Below are 24,751 nucleotides of genomic sequence, written 5' to 3'. Positions count from 1 at the left end.
TAAATCACCGTAGACCCCCAGCATCCTTTGCTTCCTTCTGCTCAGCACCACACACATTTTACCAGCAGCACATCCAGGTCCAGCTCCCTGTTTCCTCAGTGCTCGTCTACCCATCCTACCCATCTGGTTTAGGCTTACATTCCCACTTACTAACACTTCTCTTGGTAAATCCACAAACTACCACCAAAGTTCATAAGCTCATTTTCTCCCTATCTTTTACCACCTCTTCCTTCTCAATGTACTCTGAAAGTTCTCCTTAATTTTCCCAACGTCACTCTAGGAAACATCAGGAGAGAACCATTTAACAAAAGTTACCAACTGAAAGAATGTGGTATGCATTACAGTAAAGGCATCTCTTACATTCCAAGAGACTGGTACTTTAGAAGAACCTCACAACCAAGTATAAATAACATACCTTGGGATCATTTGTGACTTCTATCTTATTGTGTACTCAGCCTGTTTTATCTTTAAGAGAACAACCTTATTTGCTTTGGATTTCCTATGTGATTAACTTCTACAACTTAAGCTAATGCTTTGCCATAATCATAAATTATGAACTTTTCCACATCCCTGGCCTAAGGTAATACATGTGTTTGTATATGTGTTATGATAACCATCTGGTGGGAACAGAAAATAGGGTGAAAGTGGCTTTATCAAGTGCATATCCATCACAAATTCGGAATACCACATGGCTATAAGTTAGTAAGTCTATTAACAATGATGTTTGTAAACTGTGAGCTAGGGTGAGCTAGGGTCAGATGGAATCAATGACTTCATCCCTTATAAAACAGTTAAAGATCTCTGTAAAATATTCTCCAATCCCCTCCCCCCCATGTTATGCTGTCTGTACTGTTTAATAAGTGGGAGAGGAAAGTCCTTTGTTGAAGACACACATGGGCACACACAGAGACAGGGACAAATTCACAAGAGAGCATTTAAGCAGGCAGAGATTCCAACTCATACAACAGACAGAAAGGGACAATGGAAGACATGGGTAGAAGAGAAGCCGAGAATCCAAATCTGGGCTTGCTCTCAATTTAATAGCACCAAGGAGAAGCACTTTGATTCCTTTTCCTAATTTGACACCGAGTTATTATTGGTAACTCTGAGTTTATTATTAATATGTCAAACCTATGCAATAGAATACAGGCTATGTTTTTGTGAGGAGCAGAGAGAGAAAAACATTGAAACATTTACTAATCCTGGACTGATGAGACACAGTGCTCACATCTGTTAATGTGAGAACATAATGTGCTCACAGTTGATTGGATACCAAAATCATCATGGAACGGAATCCTTGTTTCATGTTTCCAGGAGGACTTAGGTATATTTCCTTATTAAAAAAAATTCTATCATATCCAGATAAATAATTTTAGAAATCATCTATTTTCATAACTCCTGGTTTTTCTCTTGTGAATCTATGAAATGCTGACCTGTGCCTGCCACAGCCCCTTTGACTCTCCATGTGGATATCTAACAAGCACATCAAATATGCTCAAACATGGGATCTTGATTTTTCTACAGCCATTCCATTCTCAACTTGATCAAAAAAATCCCACAATCTGTAAAGCTTATAATTATCCTTGATTCCTTGACTGAGCCCTGTATTCAGGTCTTTAGGAAATCATATTGACTCTACCTCCAAACAACCTAAATGCATTTGCCTCTTACCAACCTCATGGCTAGCCAAAGCCCCCACAATCTCTCGACCAGGTTAATATAACAGTCCCATGGCTGATTTTCCTCAGCTTTCTCCCCAATACTGCAGAGTTCTCATCTTAATCCTTAAATGTGGCTGTTTCCAGAATTCAATATCCAGTTTTTCTTTTTTCTTTTCTTCTTGCTCCCAGAACCTATTAAATAATTCCCCATGAATTCAACTAACACTTATACACTAAAGATTCCTAAGCATTTACCCTTTTTATTCCTCGAACACTGTGCTGACATGGGCAAGGGGTCCCAAAGCCCAGTAGAGACAGACATGGGATCCCAAAACAGCAAACTGCATTTGCTGCCTGGAAATCTCCTGCCAAGACCCCCCTGATCAGGCCTCACCTGGACTCAGTGTCTGCACCAGCACCAAGCAGTTATCTTTAATATTAAAATAGCTCTAGAAATAGAACTAGAGTTTAAAAGCTGCTAGAAAGCGCTAAGTCAGAGAGAGCCCTGTGAGGAGCTGTGTCCCCTCCTCACGTTAACTGGCAGCATCGGCAGCTCGTCCGAGTGGGCTTCATTTCTCTTGACCTCTCACTTGTGCTCAGTCTCCCCTCATGCTAACTGTTACCAGCTAATGTCTCTCATCCCACCTATGCCTACTGCATGCCTGCTATCTCCGAACCATTGCTTTTACCAGAGCCATTCCTTTTTAAGCCACAGTGTTAGAAAATCACCATATAAAATGTTGTTGGAGTGTCTGCTGCCCTAACCAGACGGTGTACTCTCCAGAGACGCGATCAGATAGCATCTGTTTCTGCATCTCTAGAATTCACTACGTAGACAACTATTTGCCAAATAATGAATGCTCAATTAATGTTTGTTGAACTAGACAAAAACACTAAATGCAAGATCTTTCCAAGTTTCACGAAGAGAGAGAGGTGGTTCAGACTATATCATCAATGAACAAGAGTGGCACAGCCTTCCTGAATCTCCCAGGGAACATACTAATTTAGTCATTGTTATGACGGAGCCCTACTTAAGTGGGGCTGAGAGCCAAGACACGTTCTAAGAAGCTTGGATGCATCTGTTACTAAACTGCCGGCAAGCATACCATTCTCAAAGCATGGCAAGATGAGAATGAAAGTATTTTCTTTCAGAGTCTTAACTAAAGCTAGACGTGATTCCATGGCTACAGAGATGTTTTAAGAACAGGAGCATCATGTGACAAGCACCATCTGGGGACTGAAGTCATTCCAGCCATTTCTATAGCTGGTCTAGAAACAGGAAAAGTATTCTGAGTTTTAGCTGGCTGCATTTTCAGTGGGTAATAGGTTTTTCTTTAAAGTCTAGTCTAATTAAATGATTACATTAAAATTCAAATGCAACTACTCATTAATTTTTATGATATCTATGAAAGAATATAAATCCCTTCTTGATTTGTTCTATTAGAACAGATATGTCCACTCCTTTATTATAATCCTTTCTGAATTTAATGAAGTTCACTAATTTTCACATTTTCTATCAAAACTATTTGAGGATATTGTTCAGACATAAGCATTAGCTTAAGATATGCCTTGAAAAAATGAGAGAGAGAGATTTAAGGTGGCAAATACATCAGAGTGCCCTAAAACAGATGCAGAGCTACAGCAGTGTGCAGTCTGCTCCACTGCTAAAACAGGACATTCAGTACTCACGTGTAAAGAACATCACTGTGCGCAACAGCTCCTTAGGTCAGGCGAGCTACGGCTGTGATTCAACCTTCAGGTGAGATAATTAAGGTGACAAACACAGTCACACTTTTTCTTCTCTTAGCAAAGTAATTCCAACACCTACTATCAAAGTTAGAAGATTTCTGTTTGTAATATGAACCAATAACCCAATTTCTGCTTCCCTTATCATGAAGACCAAAAGAAGGGCAAAGCTAAGAGAAACAGCATTCTTGAGAAATCCAACTCCTGGTGTAGCCACAGAAACCAGGAAAGTAGAAATGGAGGCAGGGAGAAGGACATCTAGAAACATGGTGTCTTAAGCTTCCATTGCTATGACAAAACATCGTAGCAAGGCACTTACACAAAGAAGGGTTCCTTTGAGGCTGGCACTCCCAAAGTGTTAGAGTCTATGATAAGAGAGCAAAGATATGGTATCAGACAGCTGGAGCCACAAGTAGGAGGCAGAGAGCTGACTGGGAATGCCTTGAGTCTTCGAAACCCAATGAAACACCTCCTCCAACAAGGCCCCACCTCCTAATCCTCACCACACAGTTCCACTAAGGAGCACATGGACCTATGGAAAGCATCATCACTCAAACCGTCAAGAACGGTAGCAGGACACAGTGCATAAGAGAAATGGAGAGAGAAAGGATCTATGAGAGGGTAAGGAAGGACAGCAGCATAGAGGTGTAAGGGGGATAAAGACCCCTGAGGATGTCTGAAAAAGCCACATGAGAACATTTTTATAAACTTACTTAGAAACATGTATATAATACTTACATACGTATGTGGGAGTGGGGTTTAAGTGAAATTAGGCCACAGAGAGTTATAATGCTCCCCAACAGCCGTAGACTAACAAACTCCCCAAACATAGGAAACTTCCATTTTAGTTGTTGGTCAGGGAGGTCCCAGAGGTTCCCAAACAATATAGGCTGTTGCCATTGTCCTTGGGGCCTTCCAGAACTTAAAAGTAAGACCCTAGTATGGAAACACCACATACTTCAAATACAAGACTGGGAGAAATTGGTCTGGAATTCACCCTGAAGCCTTTTCCCTGAGAACTAGCATTCATAATATCTGAAAGTGCTAACTACGCAAGCTACCAAGGGAGAAGAATCAACTACCCTATCCAGCTCTAAAGCCTATGGACCATAGAACTGTTCCAGCAAGGTATCCCCAGTGGTACAATGTAGTGGCACTTTTGTTGTGGGGGTGACTATTAGCTGTCGATTTGAACTTAAATGCCCATTAAGTAAAAATTCATACTTGGTACTATAAACTTAGCCAACTACCCATAGCTGGAGAAGTCACAGTAGAATAACTTGTTCTTGCCATTTTCCTAAACCAAGATAATTTCTAACTATATTCTAAATACTAGTAACAAACAGATGAGTGTAGTTCTTGCCCTTCATCAAAGATTCCTTTTGCAGCAGATAGAAGCTACTAGAGATCCAAGACTGGACAAAAAGAAGAGAATAAATGACTTTATGGCACCTGCTCAGCCCCAGGCAGTGCATCTACAATGCAACCCATACATCTAAGGCTCAGAGATCATCATGGAGGAGGGGGAGGAAAGACTGTAAGAACCAGGATGCCTATTGCTACACGATAACTTCAAAGTCATGACCTGGTTGCTGCAACCATGAAATCTCAACAAATATGGTTGCCTAAACAAGACCCTGAAGAATACTTAAGGCTGTCAAATCCTGGCCTTCAGATAATGGAGGTCCTAGACAGTATTTACGTTCTAACTACTACAGAGAAATCTACATCTTTAGCCAGATGTGAAAGAAAAACAAACTGTCTTTCCAAGAGGGAGCTAATTAGTAAGCCAATAATTTTCTACTGAATATCAACACATAAATATACACTAACAAAACATCACAAGGTATTTTTAGCCTTTTGGAACTCGGCATTTGTAACTATACAATTAAAAAAAAAAAAAAGGATGCCATAAATATTTTAAAAGAAAAGCAAGTTCCAAGAATTAGCAACTGAGGACAAAAATAAAAACATAAATTTAATAGTAAAACTACACCAGGGAAGATATTAAAAACCATTTCAAAACTGTATAAACTCTACATAATTGTAAAAATGCATTCTAGGCTATAAATATGTTGTAAATTTAAACTTCTTTTTACATTACATATTTGTTCTTAAATTTTTAAATGTTAGATATTTTTACAATTTTTATTTTGAAGTAATTTCAAACATAAGAAAATCAAAGGACACAATTATACAAAACCTTCTATTTCACCTTCACCCAAGTTCCTCGTTACAATTCCAGCATGTTTTGGCCTCCCTCCTACTCCACATACATGCGCACGTTCAACTCATTCTTTTTCCTATCAACAAATTGAGAGCAAGCCGAAGATATGATAATCTGTACTTTTAAACATCAGAGTTCATTATTCCCTGACAGCAAGAACTATAGCAAATGTAATCACTCCTTAAGCTGCTAAATAAGAAATCTATACAACCCAGAACCATGTTATGGGTTCTCAACCCACAATGCCTCTGTTCCTGTGTGACCAAATTCTTTGCAGGAAGACACATGGCATGTAGCTGCTGTCACTCGTCAGTCGCCAGCAACCCAGGGCAGTTCTTCGGTTGTCTTTCATGAACTGCAAGTGTCCCTTAACCCAGGACTATACTGTTTTTCTTCACAGTCTAACTTAAATCCTCAACTCTCCACAGGATTCCTGACAAACGATGCTCTCTTCCCAGCACAACACTTGAGAGGCACACAATGCCAATGTAATGTCAGTTTGTTCTGCCTGGTCATGTTGACAGTGACTATAAAAATATCACTTTCCTATCTTAAAGTCAACTGAGTAATTTGCAAGGAGATATTCAGAGATGACATTAATATCGTTATGAAAGTTCATGTAGACACACACACTTTACACCTTCCTAACTCAACCATCAGTCTAATAATGGCCTAATAGTGATTTTTTAATTTATATAATTTCTCCCATATTTGTTGGCACACATTTTACAGTAACAAAGAGAGTTGCTTGTCCTCCATATTTAAATTTTTTAATAGGATGGATACCTATTTTATACAATGTATTATCATCAGTTACTGTTTACTTTTAATATTCAAGTCAATAAATTCTCCTGTGGCTTTGATATGCTGACATCATTTACTGAAAACCTCCTTGATCTCATCTTCTATTTCTTGACCAAATCTTTGGTTCAGCCCTGATTCTCAGGAATTAGGTCCCATTAGCAGACATGGAATTTAGACTTTCAGGCACTTGCTGTGATCACAGCTTCTAGGCTCTGTTAGGCCACAGAGCTAGAAAATGTGTAAACACACACACACATTTTCATACACATTGGGTAATGTTATCCTCTGGCCATGACACAGCCACTGTTATACTGAAATCAGAGCTGCTGTGTTTACCAACGTAAGACTTCCACAAGAATGCCCACTGCGCTTTCCTGGTGGAAGGGAGAGCACGTTCACAAGGCAGTGTATGAGCATGTCTCAGGCAGCAGCACACAGGCTTTCACAAGGCCATGCACTAGACCCACAGAACCCACCCTGAATACACAGTCTAGCCAACTGTAAACTCTCCTGGCTCCTGTAAGGTAGCCTAGCTGAAACTCCCTGATGCACCAAACTAGACTTGGGTGGAATTACTTCCTTACTATGCTCTGTGTGCTCCATGTGGGGCAAGAAGACACTTGTTCACATCTTGCCAGGAGAAACAATTCTGATACGAGTGCACTGAAAAGCAACACGAGTCATGTTCATATCCCCATTTCTAATCCAGAACCTCAGGGTCCTTTCATGTCTTCCTCTGCCAAGTTCACAATCTTTCTTCAGCAGTGAGATATATAACTCCCACTGCAGTGGACATATCATTCCTTTGCTCAGCTGTACGTTTATTTGCCCCCATATAACAAATCTCCCAGCCACACCCACACCTGAGTGTTTGCTTCCCACCATTGCTTTCTTGTTATTGGCATCAACTGCTTTCTCGAAAGAAGAGAAAAAGGAAGACAAAGAAAAAGGATATGTAAGGAAAATTAAGAGGAGTACAGGAAAAATAGGAAGATGGAAAGGACGGTGAAATGAGGAGGACAGAGAGGAAGGGAAAGCAGATACTCACTTTTAAAACACCCTCCACGGCCATCTTCCCCTCGTGTCCGAGTAAAAGAGTGTAAGGATACACCCACTGGAGTGCATGTTCAATCGACATCATGGGAAAGGAGTCCTGTTTAGGAGCAGACACATATAGAGGTCAGCAACAGCTCGGGCGGTCCGCCACAGACGGTGCATCCTGAATGTACATGCCGTACTCGAGGTGCTGCATTTCCCCAGCAGAAAGAAAGCATCTTGCAGCAATGTAAATACGCAGAGCCTTCTTCTCTTCCTGTCCTGTGTGATCTCCCTGAGAGAGCCACACGCTCCCACCTTTCCTGTATCCCTGGTCCCCGGGCTTCTTTATCTAGTTCTGGCCTCGTTCAGGAGTTCTAATCAAAGCCGTCGGCTATCTGACATAGGACCCTCCAGTATCTAGATAGGACACACCTGCAAGAGCACACATCTCCCCCGCTGAGTCACTCGAAGCACATTTCCATCCTTTAATACTAATCTGAATTAATCTCATCTACATCCATCAAGCCTCACAATTATAAGTTCAAAGTTAGAAAGTGTTCATTAGCCTCAAATTCTTCACCCAAATCGCACTGCACTCAAGTCTGTTCACACCATTCAGGGAGTTACTTACTGCCACGAGCAAACACAAGATCCTGTGTGGGCTGCCTATTAGATACTTCTCCTGAATCACTGTAAACGAGCTATCAAGCGTGGGAGCCATGTTCTGGACATACAGGTGCTCCAATTCTTTAAGAAAATACTGCCTTTACCTTCCAGTAGCTCAGAAAAAACTGGAGGTGGCAGGGTACATGTGCAAGCAGGGGTGGCAAGTTGTTAACAACAGGGCTTCTAATTGGAGATTGTGAGTGTTGCTTTGCTATTTTTAAACTTTTTTTTTCAGTTTAGAGAATTTTCAAAGTAAAAATTACTGAGGAAAAATAAAAAGAGATATATAAAATTTAGTAACCAAGAAGTAGGCCGGGTGTACACAACAATGTAAACAATAGACAGGAAAGCAAACTGTCTGACTACCAGCAAACCCTGGGGAAGCACCAGGCTGAAGAGTCTGATTTCAGATGCTGGCTTCCTGGTCCTCAGGGTCCCACTTCAGCAGCCTCCTCCATCCACTGCTGTGAACCAGGATCTCCATTAACGTCAAAATGATCACATCACACTCCATCTACTTCACAACCTCAGGAGGGCCATTCCTCCCTCCCCATAAAACCCAAGCAGGCTTACTCATCAACAAAATAGCTCACGGTAGGTCCTAACCCCTGTCTCTACCACAAACACTTAGTTCTCATTCTGCAAACATTCCAGGCCCATCTGTGGCTGAACATTCTGTATGTGCCCTCTGCCCTGAAGGCTTTCCCATCATTCCAGACAGGACGCCACATGCTTTGGGAAACTAACTGTGCTCCCTGCAAATGTATTCAGGTCTGCTCTTATGCTCTCTACATGTGCCCAGCTTCTTCTCCCTTCTCAGACTTATAAAAGTCTTGCAAATACAGGCTACTGGAACCATCTTTTTTCACAGGTTGGGAGACCTGCCAGCACCTGGAAACCTGTGTGCTTTAGAATAGCCACTAACAGTGACTCCTGGAGCTAGGGCAGGAAAGCTCAGCTGCCTTGCTGGGTCTGCTTAGCCATCTCTTTCCCTAAGGTGTAGCTATTGTTTGACCAGCTGAAGCTGTCTATCCCCTGGAAGCTCCAGAAGGCTGCATTTCTATCTCTCCCTTCAAACCTGAAAGCTCCCCAGAGACCAAGCATGCCTCTGGGGTCTGCAGTTTGTTCCAGTGCGCACATCCATCTCAGGCCTTTTATAGAAGAAAATGACAACTCAAGTAACCAAGCTCCAATGATAAGCTTCAATCTGCCTTTGCCACATTTGAATATATGTCTCTGACGTTTGATTATTTTATACTTACCAGGATTTGAACTGCCTCTGGCAAACTATCTAAGGGAAAGTCTGGAAGCCCAAGCGTAGAGGATTCTTGGGAGCAGAGGGTTGTCGCAAAGGACAAGAGCTGAGAAATCCTAGAAGGGACAATGTTCAAATTGTGTTTGAATAACTTTAACATGGGAAATGTACATTGCAGCTAAAGTAGACTGATTTCATTAATCTAAGAAACATGAAATGTACTATGAATTCTTAAAGAACAATGGTTCATGTAATATCCCATTAAAAATTCAGAAACTGATTGGCTATCTAGATGTTTCCTCTAATCTATCACAATATGTGAGGATTACACAACCTGGTCTAAATCCCTCATGTGAGCATCATCCCCACCTTCCTAAAGCTGAAAGCTAAGGTGTAGGTACTGAAAGTGTTTGAACGCTGAGGAGAAAGCACCGCTCTCAAGTCCCCACTCTGCTGAAATCCTTCGCATCTTGCTTTACTCTCGTCTGTCTGCAAAGGCCGACTCATACTTTTGGACTCATTTCAACTTGCGTGTCTTTGTGAAGCCTCTATAAAGACTCAACAAACTAAACTGTTAAGCAACTTTTTTTTTAGCTTAACAACAACAAATTTAATTTTTAAACAAATTAAATGTTTAATCATAAACTATACTTACTTCTCAGCAGAAACATTGGCTCCAACTGAATACAATAGTTTTAGTTGGTCCTAAATAGCAGAAACATATGCAACCAATTAATAATGAATACAACAGATGAAACACAAACGCTTTATAACTAAACCAAACTTTTAAGAAATGCTGTAATTTGCAGTAGTTCATGATACAATCTATTTAATAAAGGTAAAGGTACCCATTAAACATAAAAACAGTCAGGGGTACTAGAGAGATGGCTCAGCAGTTAAGAGCACTGGCTGTTCTTCCAGAGGTCCTGAGTTCAATTCCCAGCAACCACATGGTGACTCACAACTGTCTATAATTTCAGTTCCAAGAGATCAAATGCCTTCTTTTAGCCTCCACAGGCACTAAACACATGAGTGGGTCACATAGACATACATATAGGCAAAACATTCATACACATAGAATAAAATAAAAACAAAAATAAAGCCAGGCAGTGGTGGTGCACATCTTTAATCCCAGCACTTGGGAGGCAGAGGCAGGTGGATTTCTGAGTTCCAGGACAGCCTGGTCTACAGAGTGAGTTCCAGGACAGCCAGGTCTAAACAGAGAAAGCCTGTCTAAAAAAAAACCAAAAAACCAAAAAAAAAAAAAAACCCCAAAAAACCAAAAACAAACAAACAAACAAACAAACAAAAAAACCAAACAAACCAAAAATAAATAAAAAAACCCCAAATACTAACGCTGATATAGAATTTAATGTCTTAGTATAGATTAAACAAAACAAAACAAAACAACAACAACAACAACAACAACAAAAAAACCACTCTAGCACTATGTCCTTGGCATACTTACCTGAAAGGGTAGAAAATAGATATCTCTGGCTTGAAATCGAGACCGGAGAGGGGGGTCTAATGGATTCCCAGAGTACCTGGGCACTGGCAAGCCCAAGGCAATCACTCGGAAATTCTCACTGACTCGGACAATCTTCCACGCGTCCAGCTCCTCTTTAGTGTGATCCTAGGAAAGTGAGAGATCAAACACCACAGCAGAAGTGCTGCAGGCTGCAGCTGCCAGAGCAGAGCCAGTGACACAGACTTCAAAGGCAAGAGCTGCCAAGACAGACAGAGTCAGACCCTGAGTGCTGTTACAGGAGGGTCTGAGAACTCTCTCAAAAGCAAGCTGTTGTGGAACGCAGCAAAACAAATGAGGACCCAATGCCAAGGAAGGCTCACAGCCTGAAGACGGTGCTGTTAGGAGGAAAAGCTAGCCCAGCACACCCAGGATGAAGACTATGCTGTTAGGAGGGAAAGATAGCCCACATACCTAGGAACAAAGGAGTCTGAGACAGACTGCCACGCTCTAGTCCATAACACAAAAGGAGAGGGCCGATATATTACCAAAAAGCTAGACCTAGAACAGACTTATCACCGGAGTCGAGGCTGCCCATAGACCTTAAACAGAGAATTGCATTGATAGGTGTACTTCTATTAAGGCATATGACTAACACGAGTTTTTAAAAACTCACTTTTCTGATTTAACTTTTCAGAATTTCATATCCATATTCCACAAATTTCACATGTAATTAGCCAATACAGATAGACAGCATAAATTAATGAGCAAAACAAGGAGTTACATAACATGCTCATGGTCCAGTGTAAGGCAAAGCTGAGAGAAGAACAACAGGCTGCTCTGGAGACATAATAGGTTGTGACTCAGCCCACTGATAGAAGCTCTAGCTAAACTACCAAAACTATCTGTGACTTCACTCCAGAGCATCAATTTTCTCACATATACTGTGCAAATTATATAACTTACATGATTCTGAGTGCCACAAAAACTAAACATTAGGATATATGTGAATGTCCACATATATGTACCAGAGAGATACCTGTTAAATGTGCCTTTCTTTACTGTCTAATTATCAGTGACTCATCACATTCAAACAGATTCACAGTATTCTACAGTCTATAAACGTGTATATGTGTGTATGTACACACACACATACGCTTTTCAGAGTGTTTTTCAGCCTGTGGGTAGCAGCCCCTTTGTGGGTGTTGAATGGCCCTTTCACAGGTTGCCTAAGACCATCAGAAAACAGAAATACTTATATTTCAATTCGTAACAGTAGCAAAATTACAGCTATGAAGTAGCAATGAAAATAATCTTATTGTGGGTCACAACTAGACTAGGAACTATATTAAAGGCCTGCAGCATTAGGAAGGCTGAAACCCACTGTTGTAAGAGTTTTAAGGCCACAGCTTTGACCAGATCTTCCAAGAGTACAGCAGTATGATGGTACAGAAATAGTTAACATGGTATTCAAAACCTTCCCTGTCATGCTTATGCCTGATTCTCCCAGTCTCAGCAACCCCCACCATCTGTGATCCTGTGGCTGCATCCTATCCAACAACTGCAGGTCTGCAAAGACAGCACGCATCACTAATATGGATGCATTTGCAGTGGAAGGGCCTTCCATCTGCACAGAACAAGCACACTTGTTCAAATCACAACAGAAGAACTTAGAAAACTGGGTCATTTTCTGAGCCCTGCTCGTTAGGGGCCCCTTGGTGTCACTTAGCTGTATGTTTCACAAGCTTCTAGCATTCTAGCTTTCTGTTTTTGGGCCTTTACTCCTAAAAAAAAAAAAAATTGTTTCAGGCTAACTCCAAGACCTTAAGGACTTATTCTTTTCAGTACACAGCAGAAAAAGTTCTGTTGAATGATTGTGTATTTCAGTTTTTAAGATAAACTTAATCATAATTGAAATCACAAATCACACATCTATTAATGTAACTCTATTATGTAACCACACACACTAGGAAACAAATGTTTGGATCCAGACGTCTGCAATCCTCAAAACAAGGATAATCAGAATATGAAGTTTATACAAACTAGTTATTTCTATAATTATAAAACTCTACCTTCCTCATCTAAACAAAACCAATAAGAGAGTAAGAACTAGATGAGATAGATGGTAGACATAACAGAGAGTGAGATGAAAAAGAGAGGAGAGACAGCCAGACCAGAGGCTATGGTAGCTGTAATTGAGTTTGGAGGTACATGCACCTGATGTTAACAGAACCAATTGGACAGAAATTAAGATACTTTAATAAGATACTTGTATCTTTCAGTCTGACAATCAGATTATTGAAACAATAGACCCCAAAGACTTAAGAACGGCCAGGGATCTCCGGCTGGGAGAAGGAAAGGGCACCAGTCAGAGGGTAAACCGTCTCTGACAGTTCCAACAACTCGTCAGACACCATACAGGATGAGACTGAAGCCTCTGCAATGATGCACAGTGATGGGCAGGACCACACCTTGACCAGGACTACTCAGATGTCCCAATCCTTGGCCCTCTGGTCTCACCTCAGGGCCCCATAAATGAGCAAGGATTTCAGGGGTTTGTTGGATCCCTTTGTCCCTCTTCCCAATGTGACCACATGAATAAATCTCCTTTCTCTCATTCCACTTTTAGTTAGGTTCTTTTGAATGGCTATTGAGGGTAGGTGGGCAGAGCTGCCTTGAGGCACAGGGTGAGCCCCAGGCTGATAACACATGCACACAGGTGCACACATGCACACATGCACACAGGTGCACAGATGCAGAGGTCAGAAGAGAACGTCGAGCATCTTCCTCTACCACGTTTCACTTCAGTGCTGTCACACTGGAGACCACCATGACTCAAGCTCAGCCTTTAGGCTGGGCTGGCTGGTCAGCAAGCTCTAGGATCTGTCTTTCTCTGACACCCAATACTTGAGTCACAGGTACACGTAGCCATGATCAGCTTTTTATGTGGGTGATAGGAGTCTGAACTCTGGTCTTCATGTGCAGAACAATCATTCTTATCCACTGAGCCACCCTCCAGCTACAAGGTTTCTGAGATGTTAAAACTTAGTAATTGAACCTAGCAAAAAGAAAGTGGGACTTCAGTTATGGTAATTATATATATTTTTATCATGTTACGTGTCATAGGATATAAGTGTCAAGAAGGATGTATTCCTATATCTATATTCATGAGATCCTGAGGATTCAGAAATATTTATCAATAAAAATTATGTGTTTGTGTTAACAACTACTTGGGAAAAAACAATATAGATAGATCCTTCTCTTTTGATGATAACCATGCCTCATGTGCTTACAAACCCTTTGGACTTCTCATGTCCTGAGTTTGTATCCAAAGCAATAATACATTCAATAAATTCTGCTGTAGAGATAAAGAATATACCAATCTGTTAATATGAAGTAATACATATGCTTTAAAAATAATCCTGTGCTTCAGAAATATTTTTTTAAAAATTTTACTAAAACTAGTAACTAATATAATCTCTAGTTGTGTATAGTTATAACAGAAGTGGCTAAAAGGAAAGTATTCTACATGATATCCACCTTTTCTTTTTTTTTCCATTTTTTATTAGGTATTTAGCTCATTTACATTTCCAATGCTATACCAAAAGTCCCCCATATCCACCCATCCCCACTCCCCTGCCCACCCACTCCCCCTTTTTGGCCCTGGTGTTCCCCTGTACTGGGGCATATAAAGTTTGCAAGTCCAATGGGCCTCTCTTTCCAGTGATGGCCGACTAGGCCATCTTTTGATATATATGCAGCTAGAGTCAAGAGCTCCGGGGTACTGGTTAGTTCATAATGTTGTTCCACCTATACGGTTGCAGATCCCTTTAGCTCCTTGGCTACTTTCTCTAGCTCCTCCATTGGGAGCCCTATGATCCATCCATTAGCTGACTGTGAGCATCCACTTCTGTGTTTGCTAGGCCCCGGCATAGTCTCACAAGAGACAGCTACATCTGGGTCCTTTCGATAAAATCTTGCTAGTGTATGCAATGGTGTCAGCGTTTGGATGCTGATTATGGGGTGGATCCCTGGATATGGCAGTCTCCACATGGTCCATCCTTTCATCTCAGCTCCAAACTTTGTCTCTGTAACTCCTTCCATGGGTGTTTTGTTCCCAATTCTAAGGAGGGGCATAGTGTCCACACTTCAGTCTTCATTCTTCTTGAGTTTCATGTGTTTAGCAAATTATATCTTATATCTTGGGTATCCTAGGTTTGGGGCTAATATCCACTTATCAGTGAGTACATATTGTGTGAGTTTCTTTGTGAATGTGTTACCTCACTCAGGATGATGCCCTCCAGGTCCATCCATTTGGCTAGGAATTTCATAAATTCATTCTTTTTAATAGCTGAGTAGTACTCCATTGTGTAGATGTACCACATTTTCTGTATCCATTCCTCTGTTGAGGGGCATCTAGGTTCTTTCCAGCTTCTGGCTATTATAAATAAGGCTGCTATGAACATAGTGGAGCATGTGTCCTTCTTACCAGTTGGGGCATCTTCTGGATATATGCCCAGGAGAGGTATTGCTGGATCCTCCGGTAGTACTATGTCCAATTTTCTGAGGAACCGCCAGACTGATTTCCAGAGTGGTTGTACAAGCCTGCACTCCCACCAACAATGGAGGAGTGTTCCTCTTTCTCCACATCCACGCCAGCATCTGCTGTCACCTGAATTTTTGATCTTAGCCATTCTGACTGGTGTGAGGTGGAATCTCAGGGTTGTTTTGATTTGCATTTCCTTGATGATTAAGGATGTTGAACATTTTTTCAGGTGTTTCTCTGCCATTCAGTATTCCTCAGGTGAGAATTCTTTGTTCAGTTCTGAGCCCCATTTTTTAATGGGGTTATTTGATTTTCTGAAGTCCACCTTCTTGAGTTCTTTATATATGTTGGATATTAGTCCCCTATCTGATTTAGGATAGGTAAAGATCCTTTCCCAATCTGTTGGTGGTCTTTTTGTCTTATTGACAGTGTCTTTTGCCTTGCAGAAACTTTGGAGTTTCATTAGGTCCCATTTGTCAATTCTCGATCTTACAGCACAAGCCATTGCTGTTCTGTTCAGGAATTTTTCCCCTCTGCCCATATCTTCAAGGCTTTTCCCCACTTTCTCCTCTATAAGTTTCAGTGTCTCTGGTTTTAAGTGAAGTTCCTTGATCCACTTAGATTTGACCTTAGTACAAGGAGATAAGTATGGATCGATGCGCATTCTTCTACATGATAACAACCAGTTGTGCCAGCACCAATTGTTGAAAATGCTGTCTTTCTTCCACTGGATGGTTTTAGCTCCCTTGTCGAAGATCAAGTGACCATAGGTGTGTGGGTTCATTTCTGGGTCTTCAATTCTATTCCATTGGTCTACTTGTCTGTCTCTATACCAGTACCATGCAGTTTTTATCACAATTGCTCTGTAGTAAAGCTTTAGGTCTGGCATGGTGATTCCACCAGAGGTACTTTTATCCTTGAGAAGACTTTTTGCTATCCTAGGTTTTTTGTTATTCCAGACAAATTTGCAAATTGCTCCTTCCAATTCGTTGAAGAATTGAGTTGGAATTTTGATGGGGATTGCATTGAATCTGTAGATTGCTTTTGGCAAGATAGCCATTTTTACAATGTTGATCCTGCCAATCCATGAGCATGGGAGATCTTTCCATCTTCTGAGATCTTCCTTAATTTCTTTCTTCAGAGATTTGAAGTTTTTATCATACAGATCTTTCACCTCCTTAGTTAGAGTCACGCCAAGATATTTTATATTATTTGTGACTATTGAGAAGGGTGTTGTTTCCCTAATTTCTTTCTCAGCCTGTTTATTCTTTGTATAGAGAAAGGCCATTGACTTGTTTGAGTTTATTTTATATCCAGCTACTTCACCGAAGCTGTTTATCAGGTTTAGGAGTTCTCTGGTAGAATTTTTAGGGTCACTTATATATACTATCATATCATCTGCAAAAAGTGATATTTTGACTTCCTCCTTTCCAATTTGTATCCCCTTGATCTCCTTTTGTTGTCGAATTGCTCTGGCTAATACTTCAAGTACTATGTTGAAAAGGTAGGGAGAAAGTGGGCAGCCTTGTCTAGTCCCTGATTTTAGTGGGATTGCTTCCAGCTTCTCTCCATTTACTTTGATGTTGGCTACTGGTTTGCTGTAGATTGCTTTTATCATGTTTAGGTATGGGCCTTGAATTCCTGATCTTTCCAAAACTTTTATCATGAATGGGTGTTGGATCTTGTCAAATGCTTTTTCTGCATCTAACGAGATGATCATGTGGTTTTTGTCTTTGAGTTTGTTTATATAATGGATTACATTGATGGATTTTCGTATATTAAACCATCCCTGCATCCCTGGAATAAAACCTACTTGGTCAGGATGGATGATTGCTTTATGTGTTCTTGGATTCGGTTAGCGAGAATTTTATTGAGGATTTTTGCATCTATATTCATAAGAGAAATTGGTCTGAAGTTCTCTATCTTTGTTGGGTCTTTCTGTGGTTTAGGTATCAGAGTAATAGTGGCTTCATAAAATGAGTTGGGTAGAGTACCTTCTACTTCTATTTTGTGAAATAGTTTGTGCAGAACTGGAATTAGATCTTCTTTGAAGGTCTGATAGAACTCTGCACTAAACCCATCTGGTCCTGGGCTTTTTTTGGTTGGGAGACTATTAATAACTGCTTCTATTTCTGTAGGTGATATGGGACTGTTTAGATGATCAACTTGATCCTGATTCAACTTTGGTACCTGGTATCTGTCCAGAAATTTGTCCATTTCGTCCAGGTTTTCCAGTTTTGTTGAGTATAGCCTTTTGTAGAAGGATCTGATGGTGTTTTGGATTTCTTCAGGATCTGTTGTTATGTCTCCCTTTTCATTTCTGATTTTGTTAATTAGGATTTTGTCCCTGTGCCCTTTAGTGAGTCTAGCTAAGGGTTTATCTATCTTGTTGATTTTCTCAAAGAACCAACTCCTCGTTTGGTTAATTCTTTGAATAGTTCTTCTTGTTTCCACTTGGTTGATTTCACCTCTGAGTTTGATTATTTCCTGCCGTCTACTGATATCCACCTTTTCTTAAAGACAAACTATAAAATTTGCCTTTACTGTCTATAATAAACAAACTATAATAACATCAAGGGATAAGTTTAACTTTTTCTTATTGATTAAATCTACAATCATCTACCTATATTAGGATGAGATCACTTTCACATGTATCTAGGAGAAAAATGACCACTGAGCTAGGACAAGTAAGCAAATATCACAGCAAGTTCCACTGATAATGTAACAAAGACTTGAAGGGGTTGTAGGAGTGAGAAGAGCAAATACCTGGGAAAAACCATTTCAGGAACAAGAAAATACCTGTGCAAAGTCTAGACCAGGGGGAAGCCTACAAGTATAACACAGCAATGTCTAGTTGCTGGATGAGAATCAAGAAGCAGGTAGATAGAAAGACCTGAGGAAAGAGGTGGCAATGGCCTGATTATGTGGATGCCCTGTTGCACTGGAAAGGGACCCCAGTTCCCCTCTGAAACAGGAAGCCACTGGGCTCAAAGCACACTAGAGACTCACATTTGTGTATTTTGTTTTGGTTGAGACAGGGGCTATGGTTTGTTTTGTGTTTTGAGACAGGGTCATCAGCATGCCTGTGGGCCTGCATGCAGCTCACTAGGAATTGAAGGGTAACTGTGAGCTTCTGACTCTCCTGCCTCAGCCTGTGAAATGCTGGCATCACAGGGGGGAGGCACATGTTTCAAACCAAGCACTGGCTCAGGTGTTGAGTACCAAGTGGAGAGCAGGATGGAAGCAGAGTTAACTTCAGTGGCAGGCAGGAAAGCTGGTGGCCTGGATCATCAGGTATTTTACACGTGTGAAGGTTCAGCCTGCATGTATGTGTACACACCATATGTGCACCTGGGACCTTTAGAAGCCAGGAGAGAACAGCAGAGCTCCTGGGACTGGAGTTAGAGCCAGTTGTGAGCCATCAAGTGAATGCAGGGAATCAAACTAGGATCCTCTGGAAAAGCAGCCCCTGCTCTTAACACTGAGCCATCTCTCCAGTCCCCAGAGTATCTTTCTAACATCCTACTTATGTCTGTCAGTCCCTACTCAATACTGCACTTAAGAGCTGGACTTTTGTATCCCAGATATCAGTACTGTCTAAAAGTCATTGCCTTGAGAGTTGTTAAAATAAAGAAGGAAAAAGGAGAAGAATGGGGACGAGGAGAATAGCTATTGAGGTGTCAAAGAAATGGGGAAAGCAGCAATCCAGGTCTTTGCAGATGGAAGCCTTCTAAAATCATATAAACTCATGACTTACTCAAGCAGTTTGCCCAGCAGAAGGTCCCCCTGAGCACTTGTCTACTCACAGGCATGTCACATGCCTGGAGCAGAGGCCGCCCCTGGCTTTCCCTCGCTTACTTGGAGAAGCTTGTCATAGCGCTCCGCAGACATGAGGAAGCGCCCATCTTCAAGCTGCATCTCCCGGTTCTCCAGCAAGTTGTTCAGTACTGGAAGCACGTTTCTCTCCGCCTTTTCCAAGCCTTCTAAAACCAGCGTCCTGCCTTCTGTGGCAGCCCGAACCGCACACTATTTTCAGGAAACACAAGGGAACTGAAATCAACAAGAGCAGCGGAGCCTGTCTGATCACACTTGCACTGTTCTAGAGACAGAGAATCAGGACACACGGGCGCATTCAGTCTTCATTTTGTTTTCTCTGCCTACCTGACCTCAGGCAAACGGCTGCACCTTGTTGTGCCTGTTTATTCATCTGTTAAATGAAGAGAGCTGGAGATGCTCCCTAGGGGTTTTTGAAACATTACATTTTAGATTACATAGCCAATGAAATAGAAAACAAACAGTTATCTATGAATGGGTAACGTAATTAAACAAGGGAACAGAGTCCTTAGGAGAAGAGAAGCGAAGGTAATGGCCTGGCATCAGTTCTATAAGTCTTGTGAAAACCAAAATCTGGGTAGGGAAGTTTAAAGACCATAGTGTTTGTTATTGCGTCATTAAAACAAGTTCTGTTTTCGTGTGACGTTCGATGCTGACATTACACATTTGGCTGGCTGAGCTGGTAAGTAAGTACTGTAGCCCCATGGATTTAAGACAATTAGTAATGGAGGGAAACGGCCCAGAAAGTGGTGAACTTCTCCTTTAACTTTCAGGTCCCAAGCACAAATGTTTATACTCAAAGTCCCTGAAAATCAGCTTTAAAGGAAAATCTAATTCACATTTCTCTGCATGCAACACAGACAGAATTAGTGCTGCTAAATATATCTCGCCACTCCTTGCATCATCTTTGCCTTCATGGCTCTGGAGTTTCTTAGAACAATAGGCTCTCCTTTACTGTAAATTCACTACATGTGGGTCCAGACTTATAGTCATCACCCATGGCTTCTACTCACAACTGCTCCTGTTGTTCCAAGGAATCTTCATCCCTAGGCTCCAGGTTCCTTTCTATGCTAATCTATTTCCAGCTCTCCCAAGCTTCAGGTCCACACGGCTGCACTTCATAGATGTCTGCAATCAGACCCCACAGCACCCAGGCTCCCCCTACAACACTAAGCGCACCTCACTTCTCCCAAATCTGCTTCTTTATTTCTATCCTAGATTGTTTTCCATGCTGTGATAAATACCATGACCAAAAACAACTGAGAGAGAGAAAGGTTTGTCTCATATTACAACTCCCAGGTAACAACCAATGAGGAAATAGAAGGTAGATACTCAAGGCAGGAACCCAAAGCAGAAGCCTTTCTTTTCTTTCTTTCTTTTCTTACTTTTTTTTTTTTTTTTTTTTGGTTTTTCAAGACAGGGTTTCTCTGTGTAGCCCTGGCTGTCCTGGAACTCACTCTGTAGACCAGGCTGGCCTCGAACTCAGAAATCCACCTGCCTCTGCCTCCCGAGTGCTGGGATTAAAGGTGTGCGCCATCACTCCAGAAGCCTTTCTTATATAACCCAACCACCTGCCCTGGAGCAGCACCACCTACAGCGGGCTGGGCTCTCCCACATCAATCATTAACCAGGAAAATGTCCACAGACTTGCCAGTCTGATGGAGATTCCTCACTGGGGTTGCCTCTTCCCAGGTAACTGCAGCAGTGGAATAATCAAGCTTTTGTTGTGTTGACAAAAACTAACCAGCATGTCTTATGTCCTTCCTCTATGACAGGGTCCCAAAATCGTCTCTCATCAGCTAGATCTGCTTTATCTTCATATTCTGATAGTCCTTAATTCAACTTGAATTTATCCAGCATGGTGACTGGCCTGACATTTGAGAACATAGGAACCTAAGGCAAAAGAAAGACGCCTGGGTCCACCTTACTGCAAAAATCCAAGGCCAGAGTATTTCTGAACTCATCCCTTTCTGCCCCTCCCCTAGTTTAGGCTTCCTTTATTCCTCCAATCTCCTCCCTGAGAGTCCAAGCTGCTTAATTTACTATAGAAGGGTACTATAGTATAGTTGCAAATAGGGCATTTGCAACATCCCCTGCTACCAGTGGCCATTTAGTGACAGTGAACTTGGTGTGATTTCTCCCTCTCAATCTTTATTTACAATGAACTTTTTAACTGAAATTTACTGATTAATGGAAAAAAGAACTAATGACTTCTACTCTGTCCACATACCCATCCAATAACCAGAGAAATTTCTGGAGTACTACAGCCTTCGTTTTCCAAATATCAAAGAAAAAACCCAGGATTTTCTTTCAATAAATTGTTAAATTTTGCACTGTGTAACAAAGGGTTCATTTACTTCAGGTATCTATGAACTATTGTAAGAAAATAAGATTAGGATCTAATGATAGACTAAAGATAACTATCCCACTCTAAGAACAAGATCAACTCACAAATATTTCTTCAAATCTATCATTATTGCAAATATTTTGATTTTCTTCTATAAAACCGACCATCATGTCATGTCATGCATTCATTTATTTATTTATTTATTTATTTATCTGCATTATCAAAGCTCAAACAACAGATTGGCACGGAAGGGCTTGGGATACTCTCTTATTAAAAACCCACCTCAGGTGAGGTTTCAATTAAGCTTTCTTTTACAAGAAACCTGTCTTCTCAAGAACACGTAGCTCCTGATAAAAAAATAAATTAATTAAATACCTCCACTAGTAGCAAAATTCCTTTGTTAAATTTTATCAACCTTTAATTTAAGACAAAATATTGTATTTGATTCTTAGAAGCTTCACAAAGATAAAAATTCCTATTTGCTAAGAAAAACTTAAATATACACAGACCAAAATTTCATAGTTTGCCAACTTTGGGCTGGAAAAGCAACATCTGACAAGGCTGAGGGAACACGCAGCTCTGCCTTCATTCACCTCACAGGCACTGTGTATACTACACACACAATCCAGAGAATGAACACAGAGACCACAAACAGAAGCCAAGGACACAAAGATTCTTTCCTCTACTCTAATGGATGTGTAGAAACTAAGAAACTGGTGGATGAGAAAACACAGAGCCCCCGTGGTCACCCGAAAACCCTCACCCACACTGCACCTCAGAGCAAACCTCACACAGTAGGGTCCTCAAGTTAGGAACACTGCTACTAAAGAACAGAGAGATTCCCCATTTGGAAGACATCCTAGCAGTAAGTGTGGCAGGCCAGAAGCATGGTCAATACCAATGTGGCCAGCGGTGAGCTCTGCCAGGCTCACACAATAGGCTTCTGACACTGTGCTGAGCTCTTCCAGGCTCACACAGGAGGCTCTGACACTGTGCTAGGGTACACACATCGTCACTGCTACATAGTCTTAACAAGACTACATCATTTCAAACAGGAGGAAACATCAGGCAAGCCAAAGCTTAGCAGCAGTCTCCAGAATTACAGGCCACAAAGAGGTCAAATTCTGCTGTAGAAGGCCAGCTGGGTACCACGTGGGTAGTGGCAGCCATTTGTTGAATGATTCAAAAGGTGAGTGTATCAAAAGGAGGAGGAGGAAGAAACTGTGGATAAATACAGAAAAGAGAGTAATTAATTACTGAAACAAAACTTAAGAAGGTTGTTGCTTTGTGTTGGAGCAAGCCATCTATAAACTCTCTATGAGATCCATAGCTCAACTAAGAATTTAAAAACCAGTCAATCTCTCCAAGTTTTTTCTAATTTGACATTGTTATTTATTAATCTTATGCGCTGAATTGGAAGTTTCCTATCACAGTTGAATCCAAGCATGTGGCTATGAAAAGAGGGTTACTGATTTATCTTGCCTTCTGTTGGTGTGATTAAACACCAAGATGAAAACCAGCCTGGTAGGGCTGGGGAGGTGCTCAGAGTTTCCAGTCCAACAGCAGAAGCCCTGGCAGGAACTTGAAACAAGAGCCCGAGTCAGGAAGTGGAGCAGAAACCATAGAGGAATGCTGTTGGCTGGCTTGCCTCTCCCTCCTAGCCTGCTCAGCTGCCTTTCTTACACCACCCAGACTCAAGCTTTCAGGGATGGTGCTGTCCATGGTTGGGAGGCTCTCTTCCATGACTTAGCAATCAAGAAAACGCCTCACAGACAGACATGCCTGCTGGGTGACCTGATAGGGGGACCCCAGTTTGTGACAAAAATGAACCTGCACAATTATAAACCTGATTATAAAAATGATAAATTCTGTAATGGGAAGAAAAAGATAATAATGACAAGTATGTCAAAGATGTTAATTTCTCCTGTGCCCTGCAGTAACATGGCTGTGAGCCAGAAGCACCCCATTCCCATCTACACACCTATCTGTGGGGAGCCAAGGAAGCCCCGAGTAACTGAACTGTTGCCATGGGTACAGCCATATCAAGGACCTCAGACCCAAGAGTCTGACATGGCCTCCTCCACCCCAAGCTCAGAGGGATGGTCCTTCCTCTGGTCCAAGTACAATAGTTGACAGTGTGTGAGAGTACAGATGCTTATGACTGATTGACCAGTCTGTGCAAAACCCAGCAGCTACAGCTCCTTCCTAGTGGATATCTGCAACCAGAGCCTGCTGCCTGCAGACTTCCAGAGACTCAATAGTCCCATCCTCTGTGCTGTACAAAATAAACACACTAAGTTTGTATATGCTCAGCCCAGGGAGTGGCACTATTAGGAGGTGTGGCCCTGTTGGAGTAGGTGTGGCACTGTGGGTATGGGCTTTAAGACCCTCATCCTAGCTGCCTGGAAATGAGTATTCTGCTAGCAGCCTTCAGATGAAGATGTAGAACTCTCAGCTCTGCCTGCACCATGCCTGCCTGGACACTTCCATGCTCCCACCCTGATGATAATGGACTGAACCTCTAAACCTGTAAGCGAGCCCCAATTAAATGTTGTCTTTATAAGAGTTGCCTTGGTCATGGTGTCTGTTCACAGCAGTAAAACCCGAACTAAGACACTGAGGTTCAGGGTTGTTGAGTAGTTGGTGCTAGCTCCACTGGAGTGAGTACAGCCCACCCACCCCGGTTTTTCTGTACCAGTGTCTGTGTTTCTGTCCCTTCTTCATTCCCTTGCCTCCCCAGACAGGTCAAGTTTGTGAGCCTCATGAGTTGTGACCCATATTAAACTTTTCAATGTAGTAGACAAGAATATTAGCTCACAGGAAAAGGTCTTAGGCAGATGCTCTGTGGGAAGGGCATCTGAAGCACTTGACTTAAAGAGCAAGTACCAGTCACTGCCTCAGTTACCAAACTGCTTCCTGACTCCTTAAACACCCATGAAATTACTTAAATGCTTTAATCAGCACTTTCAGATTTTGTTACTCTAATCTGATTACATTTACAAGGAATAAATGAAATTTAACAATAAGTAAGCACTCTAATGTATCAATGATGTTTCGGGCCGCATATAAGCTTCAACCTAGTTGGACAGAAAAAAAAAACTGCTATAAGTGTCGCGCTTACCACTGGGCCAGCATGTGGCCCTCACTCAGTCATGTCCCCTT

General features: G+C 41.5%; 1 protein-coding gene across 4 annotated transcripts in view; it reads right to left on the bottom strand.

Annotated features, from left to right (window-relative positions):
- Nucleotides 1-24,751, bottom strand: part of Vwa8 (von Willebrand factor A domain containing 8) — a 353,253-nt gene that overhangs the window by 257,615 nt on the left and 70,887 nt on the right. For all 4 annotated transcript variants that reach the window (XR_003950844.1, XM_011245038.3, NM_027906.1 and 1 more), the window contains exons 5-9: nucleotides 19,267-19,434; nucleotides 10,866-11,030; nucleotides 10,053-10,102; nucleotides 9,405-9,513; nucleotides 7,487-7,591 (exon numbers count right to left, since the gene is read on the bottom strand). Coding sequence is in view for 3 of the 4 variants with exons in the window: in XM_011245038.3 (XP_011243340.1) it covers nucleotides 7,487-7,591; nucleotides 9,405-9,513; nucleotides 10,053-10,102; nucleotides 10,866-11,030; nucleotides 19,267-19,434 (597 nt within the window). In the remaining variant the exon portion in view is untranslated. The remainder of the gene's footprint in view (nucleotides 1-7,486; nucleotides 7,592-9,404; nucleotides 9,514-10,052; nucleotides 10,103-10,865; nucleotides 11,031-19,266; nucleotides 19,435-24,751) is intronic.

This window comes from Mus musculus, chromosome 14, assembly GCF_000001635.26.
Source record: "Mus musculus strain C57BL/6J chromosome 14, GRCm38.p6 C57BL/6J".
In the NCBI taxonomy this organism is placed as follows: domain Eukaryota; kingdom Metazoa; phylum Chordata; class Mammalia; order Rodentia; family Muridae; genus Mus; species Mus musculus.
The sequence above is the reverse complement of the archived record's forward strand: the minus strand, read 5'-3'. Positions and strand labels throughout refer to the sequence as shown.